At 40.7% G+C, this 17856-nt stretch overlaps 2 protein-coding genes across 4 annotated transcripts; both read right to left on the bottom strand.

Annotated features, from left to right (window-relative positions):
* Positions 1-707: 707 nt before the first annotated feature.
* gnb3a (guanine nucleotide binding protein (G protein), beta polypeptide 3a) lies at positions 708-7877 on the bottom strand. 3 transcript variants are annotated; one of them, XM_038711100.1, is made up of 9 exons: positions 7154-7877; positions 4339-4459; positions 4012-4157; positions 3649-3712; positions 2859-3021; positions 2677-2743; positions 2373-2574; positions 2059-2275; positions 708-1886 (listed from the first exon to the last, which is right to left on the bottom strand). In XM_038711100.1, exons 2-9 carry the CDS (start codon positions 4393-4395, stop codon positions 1780-1782), a joined length of 1023 nt encoding a protein of 340 aa, XP_038567028.1. In that variant the 5' UTR covers positions 4396-4459; positions 7154-7877; the 3' UTR covers positions 708-1779. The 3 variants fall into 3 exon arrangements, with proteins under 3 accessions (XP_038567028.1, XP_038567029.1, XP_038567027.1); XM_038711101.1 differs by lacking the exon at positions 7154-7877 and adding an exon at positions 5313-5449; XM_038711099.1 differs by lacking the exon at positions 7154-7877 and adding an exon at positions 4602-4667.
* Positions 7878-10458: 2581 nt separating this feature from the next.
* Positions 10459-17335, bottom strand: p3h3 (prolyl 3-hydroxylase 3). The gene is made up of 16 exons (XM_038711098.1): positions 16999-17335; positions 15923-16104; positions 15529-15687; positions 14662-14854; positions 14438-14569; positions 14130-14272; positions 13850-13939; positions 13720-13772; positions 13554-13633; positions 13329-13456; positions 13154-13249; positions 12857-13007; positions 12571-12688; positions 12271-12346; positions 12007-12147; positions 10459-10992 (listed from the first exon to the last, which is right to left on the bottom strand). The coding sequence occupies exons 1-16, from the start codon at positions 17291-17293 to the stop codon at positions 10828-10830; spliced, it is 2202 nt and encodes a 733-aa protein (XP_038567026.1). The 5' UTR covers positions 17294-17335; the 3' UTR covers positions 10459-10827.
* Between the last annotated feature and the right edge of the window lie 521 nt (positions 17336-17856).

The raw sequence follows: 17856 nt of genomic DNA, 5'->3' as shown, positions 1-17856 counted from the left end.
TCTACTGTGCGTGAGATCTTTTTTCTGCGTCTGGAGTGCGGTGCACGTTACTTGACATATGAAGATGTTGATGAAACTGCTAATGGTATTCAAGTTCTGATGAACTGCCTGAACTGGAAATAAAAACTGCATAAAACACATCGCAAGTAGCTATGTTCTTTTTAGTTTGTCATAACTACATGAAGGGGATAACCTTTTGTAACCTACAGTGCAAGTCAAGTATTTTGTATTGGACAAATAGTAAAGGTAACAGTAGTGGTTTAATTAAATTACTGTTAAAGTTACCTGCTGTAAATAAATTACTAAACTTTCTGTATATTTAATTAAGAGATTAGCCATCATTATGAAAAATTGCTTAATACACTGTATATTCACACAAAACCATACCCACACTGCTGCAGCAGGCCACCTTTTGTCCCTTATTTCATAGTGACAAATTTGGCAACACTACTGGTGGCAGTTACCAGTTCAATTAAGTTCCACACAAAGACAATATGCTTTTATCCAAACATCTACATTTCTTCATGGACTGAAAGTAGTAAAGTTTTTTTTCATTGTAGTATTTGGTGTAAACCGTTTCACTTGCATCTTCTAAAAGTAGTGCTTCAGAAATGTCATATTTTATGCATTACTCCATATCCATTGGGACTTAAATATAAAACTAAAGTCAGCATGTCAGAAATAAACACTAAAGACTTGGGTAATGTAGAATAATTTATTAGACAGTCTTTAAGAAAGGTAGTATTGCTTTACTTTGCACAGTGTGTATCCAGTGGAAAAGAGGCAGTCCAAATTCTAGTCAGAACTTAGAATTATTTTTTTTCTGTATGTACATAAACTGTCCTTCAAGTTTATCTTGTACCATGCTGAGGAAAAGGTAAGCGGTCATATACAGATTCAAATGTATTGCTCATATGCACACAACAGACATTACCATCCATATAACACTCACACAAAGTCCTGTCCTGAGACAAATGGGTCATTTTATTTTGTAAGTGCTTAGTGAACCATGAAAAACATTTTATTATCCCATTTGTCAGTTAAACAGTTTAACCAAAGCACTTTTCAGGTCTATCTACCCAGGGGTTAGGCCAAATGATGAGTTCTGGTAAATATTGTCCATCAATCACATACAAAACAACTCAAACACTAATAAAAACATATGCAAACTATAACTCCATTTTAATTAAAATTAGAAAATGAAAAGAAAGTCAAAGTAAGCATCTAGGGAATCTACCAAAACTAAGAACAAATGACAGTCTGAGACAAAAATTGCAAATGCTCATATTTGCATATGACATAACTTATGCTTTGATATAAAACACAGTATATTGGTATAGCTAGTGTGAACCTACACAGGCTGTAACTTGACACATACTCAATTCTATCCCATCCAGTGTGCTACCATTTGGCAACTGCTTTCATTGGGTGATCTCTGAATGTCTGCGATAAATGTGCATGTCATCGATTTTAACCGCAATATAATAAGCTATTATAAGAGGAATGATCTTTTCTGAGACCCCCACCCCTTGTCCCACCCCAAATTCCCCCATAAAGTGAGAAGAAAGGTGAGAGCGTGATGTGACAGAGAGAGGAGAAAATCTTCACATTACAACCCCTCTCCGACATTAGATAGAACTTGGCACAATTAAAATACCCTCCTCTCACCCTATGCGCTTCCTCTTCCCTCATCCCTCCTTCAAACTCCAATTTCTTATCTTCACTTTCTCCCAGGCAGATGTTAACTGCTCTTTTTCTGCTCGCTGGTGAGGAACAGCCTCAGTTCCATATCTTGAGGAAGCTGTCCCAGGATCCTGTGCAACATGCCATGCCATCTGAGGACACTCCGATACAGCTCACTCTGTTGTCGTGACCAGCCAGCACTCCTGGACAACGGCACAGAAGAAAAAAACATGACGCAAGGTGAGCAAAGTACCCCTGAAGTTACTCAGATGCAGAACACCAGAACACATATCAGGAGGCACAGTGGAAGTGTTAAATGCTTTAAAATCACTTGCTAAATTCACTTTATCATCTCTATTTTACACCCGTACTCACCCACTCTCTCAGCTTTAAGTGTGTCCCAGATGTTGACGTTGAAGTCGTCATAGCCAGCCAGTAACAGGCGGCCAGACAGGGATGGGGCCAGGGAGGTCACCCCGCACATGATGCTGGAGTCCTGGTAAGTGATAAGCTCCTGGTCGGCTCGCAGGTCATACAGCTTGCATGTGGCATCATCAGACCCTGTTATCACTGCGTTACCATTGGGGAAGAACTGGGAGAAAGAGAAGTGATTAAAAACTGGATCTCATTTGAGCCAAAAAGTTAGCGCTCTGATGCAGATGTGAGTTAGAAATCCTCCTCATTCTTACCCCAATCGCGTTGATGTCACTCTCGTGGCCTCCAAATGTTTGTCTGCAGGTGGCCTCCCTGATGTCCCACAGCTTAGCTGTGAAGTCACACGCCCCTGAGATGAAAAATTTAAAGTCTGGGGACACAGCCAGGGACATGCAGTCTCCCTGGTGTCCAGCAAACACGGTCTTCTGGGTCCCTGTCTCAATGTCCCATAGTACACTAGAAGGAGACAGACCAAAGACAATGTTTATTTCCATTTTAACTATAGAGAGGGAAGTAGAAACATACTTTTTAGTTAAGTTAATCCTACTATATTATTACCAAGTGCAGTCTCCAGAGCTGGTGATGATCTCACTGTCACTGAGGAAACGACAGCAGGACAGGTAACCTAGTCAACCGAAGAAATACCATATGAGGAACCTCAAGACACAGGACTCAGTCAAGTCCAGCATAACAGCATCAGTGGCTTCATCAGATTTCATTTCCAAGCTGTGTCGTCCTACCTGTGTGTGCCGCCAGCTCACGCATGACCTTGACGTTGCCATCCTTGCCCTTGAGGTTGTAGATGGAGCACATGTTGTCCAGACCGCCACAAGCCACTAGGTTCCCTGAAGGTGCATAGGCACAAGTCATCACCCACGACGACTTGAGAGGGATGGCATTCACCTGGGGACACACAAAAGACAGGTGAAACACCTTTAACTTTAATCACTCAATCTAAAGCCACAAACACTTAAAGGCCCTGAAAACGTGTTTTCTTAATCAGCTTCTTAGCATAAACGATGGGGTCCTACATGAACACACTATGCCTAAAGTACATTGTGGTTATATAACATTAGAGATTTGCAATAGTCCCATAGTACGCTAGAAGGAGACAGACCAAAGACAATATTTATTTCCATTTTAACTATAGAGAGGGAAGTAGAGACAGTTAATCCTACTATTTTATTACCAAGTGCAGTCCCCAGAGCTGGTGATAGGTTGTTTGGTTGCTGTCAATCATATATGATCAAACCACACCCACACAATCCTGAAGAATCAGATTGACCAGTGAGTGGCAACTCTTAATAAATAATTCCTAAAGATGTCATTTTAAAAAATTTTAGCGATTTCTATATTATAATATTTCATGTTTTAGATTTTTTAAAGATTTGAAGCAAAGTTTTCAGGGGCTTTAAGTAGTTAGGTGACGTATGTATGTAAATGTGTATTTTTCACATCCTGGGTGTACTTTTGCTACTATCTACCATTACTGTATTTACAATACACCTCTCGTTTTCTCCTTCCTCCTACCTTGTTGGTTGTAATGCTGTCCCACACTATGAGTTTTCCATCTTGTGAGGCACTGACACACAGCCTGGTGGTAACAGTGACAGTGATTAAAAGAATGACACAGTGAAAGAAGGAGACATGTAAGCTTAAGTGTCAGCAGAAAAAGTAATAACATCAGGCGTAAGCCATGTTCCTATTAATTCATCCATTTAAAAATTAAGTGTACTTCACAAATCTAATTTACCAATGAGAATTCCCTCATGCATTAATTGGCTCTCTTCACTCTAATGTTGTGCTAAATTTAATAGAAGCCTATCAGATCTTGGCTGTGAAATAAAACAGCAGGTGAGCTTTCAATTTGTGTACAATATGCTGTGTATTTACGTGGAGTCAGCGCCCCAGTGCATAGCGTAGATCTTGGCAAGGTGACCCCTTAGTGTTTTCCTGGTCTTCAACTGGACACGGCCCACCACGGTGACCCCTGCTGCTGCTTCTTGCAGTGTGGTGTCCTGCACCGCCTTACGAGCTGCCTGGAGAACAGACACAAACACGGGTAGTCAGGTTACTGCCAGTGTTGATCTAAGATGTAGTTTTGAATAGTTATAGACATTTGCAGAGGATAAAAACATCTAAGATAATGTCTTCAGGTGTCACAGTGAATAGCAAAGCAACATAATGTCAGTGATAAGTATTGTGGATGGGCCTACTGACAGTGATCTGGTCTTTAAGACTGTCCGCCTCCTTTCGCAATTGCTCCATTTCACCCATGGTGTTGGTTGTTAGGCACTGTCACCAATGGAGACAGGAGGAGATGGCAGGAAAGCTGATAATCCTGAAATGGAGAAGAAAAAGAGAGGTGGGGAGACAACAACAGAATTTAGTTGGCAAGAAAACAGCTGTGACTCGTACATTTATTTTCCAGTAACAGCACTCCCTGTACAAATACTTCATCATGCAATTTTACCTGTACCTACCTGAGCGGTTTGAGTTCTCCCTAGCTCCAGTCTCCAAGTAAGTGCTATTTTGCAAGTCAAACTGGCCCTCATCTACTTTGCAAACTTTCATGAACTCGCAGGAGTGCACACAGAAACCCACAGAACACACCTACACATGCATTCATGCACGCGTGTACACACACAAACACACACAGGCTGTATGAATATTCAAACATGACATTAACAGCGACATTATTTGTTCTTCAAAAGATGTGACACTTTTTGGGAGCACACATCCTCACCCTGAATGTACACACAAACCAGTATGTCCTGTAATAATGTCATCAGTGTATCACCTCTCACTCCTCAACAAATTCACAACAGTCTTGCGCCATTTAACACTCCAGTGAGCTCTCGCCTAATGTTGATGGCTATTGAATTTGGTAATGTCGTGATTAAATGAGCAATGTTTAGCAGTGAACCAATCGCCTAATGGACAAACTCATGCAGCGTGACAAATGTAATCAAGGCACAAGTGAAAAGGCAGAGTCACGATCTCGAGCTGAATTTACAGAAACAGAATAGTTCAAAGAGACACGAACACAACCCTAACTTCGTAGTAAAGCAGCGCAATATAACCAACCTCAACAGCAACACCCTCCTCCTCCTACTCTATTTGTGCAGATATTACAGATGAATTTTCTTTCCTGAAAATAAACAATTGTCATGCTGCTATTTCCTTTATCTTACCTTGAAAACTGATAGGTGGGAATACTTTTGTTGATCTTATCATATGCGTCCCTGCAGCAATCTCTCTCCCTCTCTCTTTCACTATTTGAATGAGTGTCTCTATCAAAACACATGATCAAGTGTGGATTTGCCTCTAATTTGTTTGAAGTGAAAAAGGACAGGAAGGACGTGAAGGAGGGAGTGACTATGTAAAAGAAAGAGATTTGCTTTAATTGTCTGCCACTGGGTTCTATCCTTTATCCATCTGCAATGCTTAAAATGACTGGAAGATGGCTTAAAATGTGTTAAAATGAAATTAGAGTGCTGATTTATGGCCTTTATAGCCGTACAATGCTCCAAACACCTCAGCAGCTACAGTATGAGTGTTCTGCCTTAAACAGCTGATGACTACATTGTCCCTGAAGTTGGTAACAGGGGATTTTAGACCTTTGTTCCAGATGGGAAATTGCTTTGATAATGAGTGTTGTAATGAATGCTTGAGTGTTCTAGTCGTGCTATTGCCCTTTTGCCATTCTGTTCCCGGGACCCTGCCATTGTTCCATGTGATTAAATGACTGCTAGGGGTTGCTGGGTGGTGAAGTGCATTAACACAGTCAGAGATGGAGGGAGGGAGGGCGGGGAGGGGTGGAGGGTAAGAGGCGAGGCAGGAGAGTGAGTTTAAATCCTACTGGCTGAGATTTTAAGGGAAGCCTTTTGAATCAAATCTGCTCTCATCCGATTACTGACTGCTCTTTGCATCTGGATAAGAGATGGAGAAAGGGATGGGGGGGCTCAGATGGAGGCGGTGGAATGGGAAGCAGAGAGAGTTGTGAGAATGGGAGTGTTTTCGCCGGGACTGGGCCTTTGAACTTGACTCTGACCAGCGACTGTTGTGCTCTGCAGTGTGCATCTTTAGTTCCTGACCAGTTACAACTAATAGTCTTGCATTCTTAGAATATGGCTCTTGTTTATTTGATTAACATAAGTGTAGAGTAAATCCTTTTGTGTTGTAGCTCCATCTAGCCGCATAGTCAGTTAACAGTAAACTAACATACTGCATTTGTACAAGAGTTGGGCGATATGAAGATATATACTGTTAAACAAAATAAATTTTTACAATAAAGTTTTATACTGCAGTAGCTAACTGTTTGGTATATCTGGGTGTACAAGGAGGTTGTAGACAAAATCTATGACGATGATGAAACTTGACTATATCACAACATATATCAATATAAAATTGCTTACACCCTAATAGAGGATTTTTTCCATATGGCCCAAGTCCAGCATAAACTAAGAAGCTCTTTTCTTTCTTCCTAAAAGTCTAGACAGTCAGTATTTAAAAATAAAATTTTACCAAGATTTTACACCATGGATGATATATCCACATTACCAACTTAACATAGTTTTATCATGCAGATTATATCTGACAGTCAGACAACAATCAGATCAGATTATCAATCCACACATTGTATACTGATCCCATGTAAATCCCTCTGTTGTGTGTGCCATAAACACAAGATAAAACACATGTAAGTGCATTTAATGTGTGACGACATTGTGAAAAGCATCTCCATCTTTGATATATAGATATTTTATTAACATACATCCTAAACACTTCATCAAGTATTAAGTAGATGATATTGTAAGCATGCGGCACTCAGGAATTAACTTTTTGGGGTATATCATCATGACAGTAAAAAATCCTTTCAAGGTTCAGGATTTTGCCAAATTATTATTAGATGTTGATGAACTCAATTTTTATCTGACCCCTTGAATCTGATCCATCATCTGAGGAGCATGACACAACTTCACAACTACCAAGAACAAAATATGTAAACAACAACATACGACCATCTACTCACCAATTAGGAGACTCTTCTCAATGTGTTGGTAGTTCTTGAATCAGTTTTCCTCCAGCGGTCCCCCTCTGGTCCTTGTCATAAGTTCAGCCCGGTTGTTACCACACTTTCTGCCTCTCATTCACTTTTGGTATCACACACAGTGGGATATTCCTCCGTCACTCACTCTCTCCACTGCTCCTATGAGGAACAGATGAGGATTGGAGGGATGAAGAGAGATCAGTGATGAGGGGATAAACCCTGGGATGGACAGAAAGAGAGGTGGAGGAGGGGAGTGGTGTGCGGTGGGGGTAAAAGAGACAGATAGGGAGATGAGACGGTGGGGGGAACCAAACAAGGTGCAGAGCATGGTTATGGGGTCACAAGACATGAGCTGGGGTGAATCCGAATCAAAAACTAAGAGATGGAAATCATGGAGGGGAGGGGAAAGAAGATAAATAGAGGAACTGGGAACATGGCTTTTTATGGTGCTTAGGTAGTCTTTCAATGATCTATGACTGGCAGGAGGGTTTGTGTTTTGTAAACCCGAGGTGTAGCTAATATTAGACAGTTTCAGACAGGGTGCAGATCCAGGAGAGAGGTCTTTCTGGTTCATTCTTACTATGCAAACACTACCAACAGGCATGGACATATACTGACTGTGAAGGATGTGCTGCTCTGTCCTCTTTGTCAAAATAGCATTCATTCTCTTTTTCTTTGTTATTTGAGACCAAATGTCAAGTGTCTCCCTGCTTGGCTCAAATACCCATAGTACAGGACCTTAGAACAAAACAAAACTCCTCTTTTAATTTCTAATTTAACAGTAAATCACCTGTATTAGTTATGAAACAGCACAGCTTGCACTACCTATCATGAGACAGCACTTTCAGGCCGAAGGGTGGCTCTCTGAGTATGCCACATTTCATCCACAAGGCCTGGCATAAAGCTCCTTGAATCAGTTTCCACAGTGGCCTGAATAAGATACTGAAACCCCTTTTTCATTAGTAAGTTTGACTTTTGCCTTTTGTGGAATCCCAGCTGATTTATTAAAGGATGTGCTCGTCCACTTCTCCTCCTACTCATTCACATTGGTCCTTCGACAGTCAGGAGAGTGAGTCAACGGCTATGTTTACTTATTGATGTGATGAAACAAGCTATAAATATGTTAATTATATCAATAAATTTGACCATCTAGTGGTATGTAAAAGTACACAGTTTAGAAAGTAACACATATGATTTTGCAAATTGCTGATATCTGTAACTCTTTAGTATGCTGGAGTTAATTCTTCTTTTCAAGTGGACACACATGACACATATGCTAAATAGAAAACCAAGTAAAACACATTGTGGGGAGATGTAGGGTCTGAATTCTTACTAGTGCCCAAGATGCTGCTGTAGGTGATTGTGACCTCTGACCTCCCTGTAGATGGTGGTGTTGGTGGGGTTCCTATAAGGCTCAAGCATCACATTACTTTTTGTGCAAACCCTTAAGGAAAAAAAGATTTGGATGATTAAACAGCATCATTGTGACTCTTACGCAGTGTGGACCTCTGTTTGTGTGTTTGCACGCTTGCCTACACACATGCGCTACAAAAGGCTTGTGTTGTGTGTGTGTGTGTTGCCTATCTGGGTTTATTTTATGTTTCAGTTCTGTAGTGCTCACTCAAGCATGATGACGACACAAGCAGGTTGACTGAGCTGGCTGAACTGACCCTGGATTTCGTAAAAATGGAGTTGTGGCACTGTGAGCCACGAGATGGAGCATAAACTGAGAGAAAACCAAAACGAGGGGCAAAGGATTTGTTTGCACAGACGCAGGCCAGGATAAAGACACACACACGGAGACTGTTATGTTATTACAAGGTATGTTATGTTATTTTGGGTTACTATTTATATCATAACAGATTTTATATTATTATATGTAGCCTAGATTATAACCAGGATTGCTTTAGTTCTTCTACTGTTTCTAAAGTCATATGTTGTTTGTACCATTAAATTATTAGGAGAGTAGATTTTGTTTTTAGTCTTTAAAGCCCAGCAAGGGTCACTGAACCTTTAACTTTGTTTTGAATAAATGGGGTAAATGGTGGGGTGGGGAGGGGTGACTGGATTAAATTACATATCAGACAGTCACAAACAACTATAGTGACACGAATGTAGGATACATTCACAAATGTTGATCCTCCTATTGAATGTCATGTTGTGACTACACCTAAAAGTAATCATCCTACAGGAAGGCCAGAAATCATCAGCAGACAGCCGATTAGTTGTTTGGGCCACAAATAGTAGGATAATTAATGTGCAGAAGTGCAACATAAGGCGTGAGTGATCATTTCAACTACTAGTACTCGTTACAAAGAGCACTCACACTATAACGATTACAGGAGCTTGTGATTTCAGTTTTATAACTACGCTGTTAGGTCTTACATAATTTCTGCTAATCATATAAAATATGGACAGATGACGTCACACCGCTGTAAATGTCATGCTTTTTTACGTGTAATTAGAAAAGCAGACAGCCAGGTTGCTTAGTGTGACGATAGGTTAGATGCATTAAAAAAAACATAACACCTACTTAAGGGAAGACTAATGCAGACTTTTATGTTCCTGGATGGTTTCAGTGTGTGAGGGAGGGAAAAGGTTAAAACCAAGGCTCCATTAAATAGGCCTCCCGACCCAATTCTTCCACAGCAGGGGATTATAACACACGGGGAAATGAGAGTGTTAATATGGGCCATAAACAGTACTTGACTCAGTACCTAATGCACTACACGCAAGCGGAGGAGGGGGCTAAAAGGAGGCACTGGTTGTAATGGGAAGGATAAGATGGAAGCGGGTGGTCGAGTGTCACTCCGCTGGATGTGAATGATTAAATGATCTCTCACTGGATTACTATTCCATATTCTAAATGGGAGATTTTTTAAGCTTCATAAACAAATGCACTCATTTATGAGGGATTAACAGTAATCTCTCTTTCTATAATTTTCCCCCCGTGCACCTCTCTCTCTCTTCTCTCTCTTACTGCTTCAAACTGTAGTTTCTGATGTACTGCGCTAATGTAACTACTTTCAATGTCCTACTGCTGTGCTGCTGTCTAATTGCATATCTTAGCACATGCTTCTACTCTTAACAGAAAGGAACAGACTGAGAAAAGTATTAACTCTGGTTTTTGTTTTTTTTAATCAGCCGCCAGATACAGAGGGTGTGAGATAATCACGTAATAGATTACACAGCCTCGCTTTGACTTTTCTGGCCCCTTTTGTCCTCTCTTTGCTTCTAATGCTCTTATTGTCCTTCACTTGTGTAGATATGGTATATGGCGACATTAGTAAAGAGTCACTATTTGTCACATTTATTTTTCTTCTTTTAATCTCTTCATTTTCAAAGTGAGTGACATTGGTCATTAAAGTTGCTAAAACAAAAGTACAGATTGACATTAGAGGGAGGGAATGACAGTTTCCCTCACTTACCTTCATCATATACAGTATAAATACAGTATATACAAACATGCAAGCAACTTTACATAAAAAGGCAGCAAGATGAGAGTGAAATGTGTGGGTAAAAACTGAAAGATCATGATGTGTTCATGGCTGGTCTAATGGTCCTGTTATGGGATGGCGGACTGGTCCACTAAAGTGGACGCAGCTGAAAATGTATTCCAATTTGGGTGCTTCAGTTTGTCAGGTTTGTTCTGGCTCTCACAGCTCATCTCTACCCTCTGTCACCCTGCCTCTCCCTCTGCTCCTCTCCGTCGGTGCTTGGCTCCGGGCGTTGCGGGCGGTGCTGCCCTCCGTCTTCTTCTCGTCCTTTTTCACCACACTCTGTCCATCTGCAGCCCACATGGCCTCTGCCTGCTCTCGCTCCTGAGGAGAGAACAAAAGTATAGAGAGTACAGATGAAATATTCATTTCCAGAGGCAACTTTGACAAGAAAAGCTAGTTTGGAAATGGATGACATTTATTCGTATTATGATTTTTATTTAAATCCTTTCTGGACGAATATTCTGAAACCAATTATTTTAATTGTTCTTTTTCCTTCTGTGGTAAGTGATATTAGCAAGGAAGGAGAAGTGGTTCTCCTCTATTAAACTGAGACTATGTAGCTGTAGGCTACAGTGAAAACTGTAGGATAAAAAAGTAAGGTAACAGTAGCACAAGTAGAGAAGCCTAATAAACTCATCCTCAGCACTGCTCCAGTGATGATAGTTTATTTCTGTGTACCATTTATCAAAATTGATTCTTTATTATTGTTTATTGTCATGTATTGTCATTGTAATGTAGCAGAAGAGAGTTACAAAACTTAATTTCACTCTATAACTTTTTTTTATTGTAACAATAAACCTTCCTATCTACCTAAAGTCAGCAAACTGACTCAGTTACATAGCAATACATACCTAAACTCTACTGAACTAAGCTAGGATGTGTTTTATTGCTTGTGAATTCAACTTTTAGCTTAACTAATGCCACTGATAATAACTGCCACTCTTGGAGCTCCTGGTATTTCTGTTAGTTTTACAAACCGGTACACAGCAGTTTTTGCTCTGAAATATGATGCCTACAAAATGACTGAATTGACTGAATTGACTGAAATATACCAAAAAAATCCAAACATCTTTGGTGCACAAATTTATATGGGTACTGAATGATTCTTCTTTTTCCATGCAGATATATAATAAACCTAAAGGAAACAGACATAGTATGATCCGGGCCAGTCATTGTGTATGCCAAAACATGAAAGCAGCCACCACATTTGCATTGTACTCCAGCTGGTTTTGTTATCCAACACCGGTGTCACGACATCAAACAACCACATGACCGGCCAGGAGGCTGGTCTGAGCGAAGGAGTAAGTCAGTGCTGTGTGTCGTCATAATGCTCACCATGTCCCTGTAGAGCTTCTCCTTTGTGAACCAGAGGGCCAGCGCACACCGCCGACCACTGGTCACTGCAGTAACACCATGTGGATTTACTGGACCCGAGGAGAACCCCACCAGTCGCCCACAGCTGGGTTTTACTCGAGCCTGGAGACATGGATGAGGACAGGAAAGGTCACCGGACCATCACTTATTCTGAAGCATGTTTACAAATCACTAAATAAAATAACTTCACATAGAACCTGGGATTATGGTTAAAAAGTGACCTACTGTTACTGTCTTGGCATCCCTGTTAGTGAAGAACAGCTCTCCACCATCAAAGTTGTCATTCAGGTAGAGAATGGCACTGTGAGAGAAATAGATCATTCAGCCATAAAAACAACCATTATGGTCTGTGCCAGTTAAATTAAATACAATTCTCAATACTTCTTCTGATGAAGCAAACAAAAAAACAGACTTGATCTTAAAATATTTCACTTTACTAACATCACATTACTAATACAATTTCTCTTTTTGGCTGCAATGTTTTCCCTGCTCTTTCCTTTACTGATTAAGATTATTTTTGTGTACCTGAGGTCTCTGTGTATGAATGCTGGTGGTTCCCTCCAGCACTGCTTGGTCTCCGGCTCAAGGAGACAGTTGTCAACATGGACAGGGTGAGACAGATCCAGCCTTCCCTCCTGGTCACCTAAGGGCATAGACAATAAAGAAAATTTTCTTAACTAAAGAAAACATTTAAGTTTATAGTATAAAAGTATAAAACCCTGTAGTTGTAGTTCCACATGGCCAGCCCTTTTCCATTTCTTTCAGCAATAATCATCTCCCTCATGAGAGATATGGATAATGTTGGCGTTACCTGCAATAGCATTGCGGCAGACCAGGTGTGTGAAAGAGACGAAGAGTCCTGAGGGGCTCCTGAAGTAGGAGTGCAGCAGGACTCTCACCCTCTCGCCCAGCTCATGTAACAACCTGGCATCTGATTGGTTCACCAGGCCATCCTGAGCCAACTGTGAAAGAAGTAGAGATCATGTTAAAAAACTCCATAAATTGTGTTTAAGCATGAGCTCACCAAGATAGATACATTATGAAAGTTTATTAAGGTTGACTCAAAAGCATGTCATATTTCTGCTTCCACTATCTCCTGTTTACCCACCTTTACAGCCCTGAGGACAGTCAGGCCCTCAAACGTTTCATGAGGCGTGTGCGGAGACCGTCGTCCCCGGTAGCCATCTCCAGCAGATGCTGCAGCCTATCAGAGATGAGATGGCAAGTGAGAGTGTTGCTGTTTCCATCCAAAAAAGTCTGACTCTTTGATAATCTGCACTTACTGTTGCCAACTGCAGCACTCTGTCACACTCCTTCTCAGTCATGACTCCGTCGAATACAACGCGATTGGTCCCGTTCAGAACCTCGTCGTCCATGGTGATGGTCACACCCACCTGAGGGACTGAACCACCTGGAGAGAGGACAAATAAGAAAGGCTGAGAGAGTAAATGAATTTACATTATTAACTTCTACAGACTGAAACAAGAGGGGGCAACTGACAGTTTCACCTGCAAAAAATCCACTATCGTCCACTTCTTCCCGCTGCTCTCCCGCTTTCATTTTCTCAGTCATTTTCTCCTTTTCAGCTCTTGAAATGGAACACAAACAATCCTCTGTTGACTTCCCATTAGCTTAATCTAAAGCACCAAATGGATTTTCTTCTGTCTTTCTCACCTCCAGGTATCCCTCAGTGATTCGGGTACAACATCTTCTGGAGTCCAAAGATCCTAAATGGAAAGCAATCATTTAATGTGTCGATGTAGTTTTGTGGATCAAAATAACGTATATATGCCTCAGCACTTACTGGGTCGATGAAATTGAAGTCAAAGTTCTCCATACCAAAATACAGTAGCTTCTTCTCCTGCAAAGAGCGACTAATGTATCTGACAATCTCCTGTATGACAGATACACAGAAACATGTAGTCAGAATGAACAAAAGTAAGAAATTGAAAGACAAGAAGTTTGAAATCTTCATGTCTGGTTCCCTACCTCCCTACCTAAGGAATAAGTAAAAACCTAAAAGGATGTTAGATTATTACCACCATAGGGGTGATTTTAATGTTATGGCATTTAAGTGATAGTACCTGAGCAGGATGTGTTTCCTGTGACTCTGTGTCTCCTCCTAGTGTCTCATAGTAGAGCTGCAGGTTGTCCAAGGAGTCCTTGTCAGCAGGATAAAACAGGAGAAGAGAGCGAAGTGTCTGCACAGCTCCTCTAATATCACCGGCTGTGGGGAAGCAGGGATGCAAAACAAGGAGAAATTGCACTTATGGGTTCAAAACAAATGTGGTATGATACTGAGTTAAAGGAAATTCAGTGGAAGATACACATTTACTGCGTCATAACATCGACTGATCTTGAATAATCTTCGGTTTGACCTCCAAACCCTGACCTTTAAACTGTGCAATATGCAGATGCTCCAGCTGTGAGGGCAGGAAGTCCTCCTGAGAAGAGACCCTTCCGGGTCTTGTGGCTATCTGAGTCACGCAGGACTGCCGGCACGAGAGCAGGGAGAGGGAAAGAGCTGGACAGAAAAGAAAAATAGTGACAAATTTGTGTTCTCTTTCTGCAGAAAGGTCAAGCTTCAGCTTTAGGGCCTTTGTTTTTTTTTCTTACCTGCAGCCTTCTCGAACGCACCGTCAACACTGTCCACTCCCCTGTCCTCGGGCAGCCGCTGGGAGGCTACCTCACACTGCACCCTGCACTCCTCCGTCTGCCGCAGTGTTTGATTCACGCACGCTTTCAATGACTCTGCTGCTTGCAACCAGTCAGAGGAGGCCTCGTACTGAACAGCAGAATCATACAGGACCTGGGTTTGATAAGACGCAGAGAGAGAATAATATAGTTTTATTAAAGAAGAAAATGTTGCTAGACTAGCTTTTTAAAATGGACATGTTCTGTCATTTAAAAAAAGGGGGTGGACAATTTTTGAGACATGAGGGCAAGCCATTAATTGGGCATTATTTTAAGCGTGTTTCAAAAAAGCCTAATCATGTTATAACAAGTGTGTCTGAATAGCCCAAATAAGTGACTCAATGAGTACAATCAAGTTTGGATTACATGGTTGGATAAGAGAATGTGAAGGTCGCAGAGAGGAATTTAATCCCTCAGGCCATGGTTGTCTTCTAACTTCACTTAAATAAAACTGTATAATATACTGGGCTTCCAGCAAAGACTGTCCCATCCCTAGGATTGATGTTACCATGATTGATCAGTTCTGTTAACGTAAATAAATTCTGATCCCATAAAAAGTGATGAATTGTAATAGTGTGTCTGGACTCTCTATCATCACTCTGTCTTCCCTTTAGCGTCAATTGGTACATAATCTGTCTTACCAATGTGGTTTATGGACATTACACTACATGATTTCTCAGTATGGAAATTTAAATGTTGCAGTTACCTATTGCAGCAGTAAATGTACAAAATACCTACTTCAACTCTATTCCCCTCTCCTTTAAGAAGACATCATCTCTCCATCCTCACCCAGTGTTTCTCATTCTCAATCTCTCTGTCCTGGAAGGCCTCCTCGGTCACTCCTTCCATCCGTCTGTACTTCTCAATGTTGTTCCTCATCTCCAGGTGACTGGGGTTGGCCACAAAGTAGGTATGAGCTGCCGATGCCGCCTTCTGCAACTTTTCCAACTGATGTGCAGGAGGAGGAGAGTGTGAATGAACTTTGTCATAGACAGACAGACAGAAGTGTTGGTATAAAGGTATACAGTTGTGACCTGAATAATAACTAATTTAGAGAATCACATAAAGGTTTGTCTCTAAATACCACTTTGTAAGAAGATCATTTTTATCTATCAGCAGTGATGAAAAGTTAACAATTATTAGTATACCATAGACCGTTATGGCTGCCTGAACAATAGCTTACCTTGTAGTATGTGACCTGCAGAAAGTTGTAAGGGTTGCGACTACTGAATTCATACTCTATGTCGGTCGAAACTGGGAGCTGTCCTGCAGGTGTGACAGAGCGTCCAATACAGAACCTCAAACATTCAGCCCTCTGCTGCACCCAATCCAAGACCCAGAGGTCCCACATACCCTCTTCAGAATCTAACAATACAGAAAACATGAATAATTTTGGGGGGTGAAATAAACATTTTCTATCATTTATACACAAGATAATAATATCGAAATCATAAACCTTGATGCATTGTCACTATTTGGAGTATATAAGGAGCCTCTTGTGTTTGAACTATACTATACATTGATTAGTTTAATTGATACATTAAAACTATGATTTATAAAGTAATCAACCTAATTCGTATGTATGTTTTTCTACTTCTTTTATGCATGTGTCGTCTGCTCTTTAGGTCATAAGAATATTTAAGCCGCATACTCTGACAGTGTTAGTTTGACTAACTGATAGGTCTAATTATAGTAAAATGTAAAGGAAAACAGCAATCATGTTGTAATGTGCTCATAAACTCATTAACTTTAATATATGTATCCAGATAGATATTTCTTTTACACAAAATGTATTGACTTTTCTTAACTTGTTGCCCTTTTTTGTGAAACACATCTTACTTTCAACAGTTTGAGAAAAAGTGAAAATTACTTTGGTTGAAATGCTGACAACTGATCAACTGAAGGCCATAATATAAATAATCCCTTGTAAACATTACTTAATTTAAAGGGGCCACAAGACAAAAAGGCTGGGAACCACAGGCATAGGGAGTGGTGAGTTAATGAAAGTTATAGTATTACATTTAATTAACATGTTACTTACTGTGTGAGCTGCTGTTGAATCATTCAAATGTTAATTTAATTCATTTTTGGTTCATAAAGATTAAGGAATTACTAATAAATGACAACTGAACAAGACCATCATAATAAATCTGGCACACCACTGTAAGAACACCCAATCAATACTCCCTCTCTCTCTCTCTCTACACACACACACACACACACACACACACACACAATATTTGATCAATCATAACTTACCCAGTTTATTGAGTGCCTCTCTCCCTGCTGCCACACAGTCATTATGACACTGCCTGCGGACTCTAAACAGTGATTCCTTGGTCGCGATGGATTTCTCTAGCAGCTCCGCAGCCTTCCCCCACTCCTCACCAAAATATGCACGTACTCCACTGTAATACAAAAAATCATACGGCTGTAGAAGTGCCAACACGCTGGAGGTGCCACTGCCCGAGGTTGCTAAGATACAATTAAGTAATGCTATTAAACCAAAATGAAGCGCCACGTATACAGTGAAATGATCAGAGCGCAGCGCCATGGTGTGAGAAACAACCACTCTGGAGCAGACGGAGTAGTTGGGAGAAGAGGAGGGGCTTGGGAAATATTTAGGGAAGGAAGGAGTGTATCCAGAAACATTCCTCACGTTGGAGGAAAGTAGAGGCTATCATCGCATGATGTTCATTCACTACTGCTCCTCGTTAACGTCTCCAACTAATAATTTCTCTGGCTATTACTTTTATTAACCTAAATGTAACTTGTTGACTTGTTTTAAACAAATTACTGCTAGAGTTTGTGTTTAACTTATTATTATTATACAGCAAGTCAAGTTGCAATACTGCTGTGAAGCCACCAGTGGAAGCAGTTGGTTGAGTGTAACGGACGTTACCGTAAATATACAAATAATAAATGTTGAGCTGTAATGATCATTATCCATTGTGTGGTATGTAACATGTATACAGCGAATCTATCAATTAATCGATTCCCCGCATGCAGATATTATTTTTGCTTTGGTGGATGCGATGCGAGTGTAATTTAACTGCATTACAAAATCACGGTGGGTGCCGATATAGTACAGATTACGGTATCAAGCCGCAGCCCGTC

The sequence above is a fragment of the Micropterus salmoides genome, unplaced genomic scaffold (assembly GCF_014851395.1).
Source record: "Micropterus salmoides isolate LMB-PRFRI ecotype aquatic unplaced genomic scaffold, ASM1485139v1 Ms_hic_scaffold_11, whole genome shotgun sequence".
NCBI classification, from domain to species: Eukaryota; Metazoa; Chordata; class Actinopteri; order Centrarchiformes; family Centrarchidae; genus Micropterus; species Micropterus salmoides.
The sequence above is the reverse complement of the archived record's forward strand: the minus strand, read 5'-3'. Positions and strand labels throughout refer to the sequence as shown.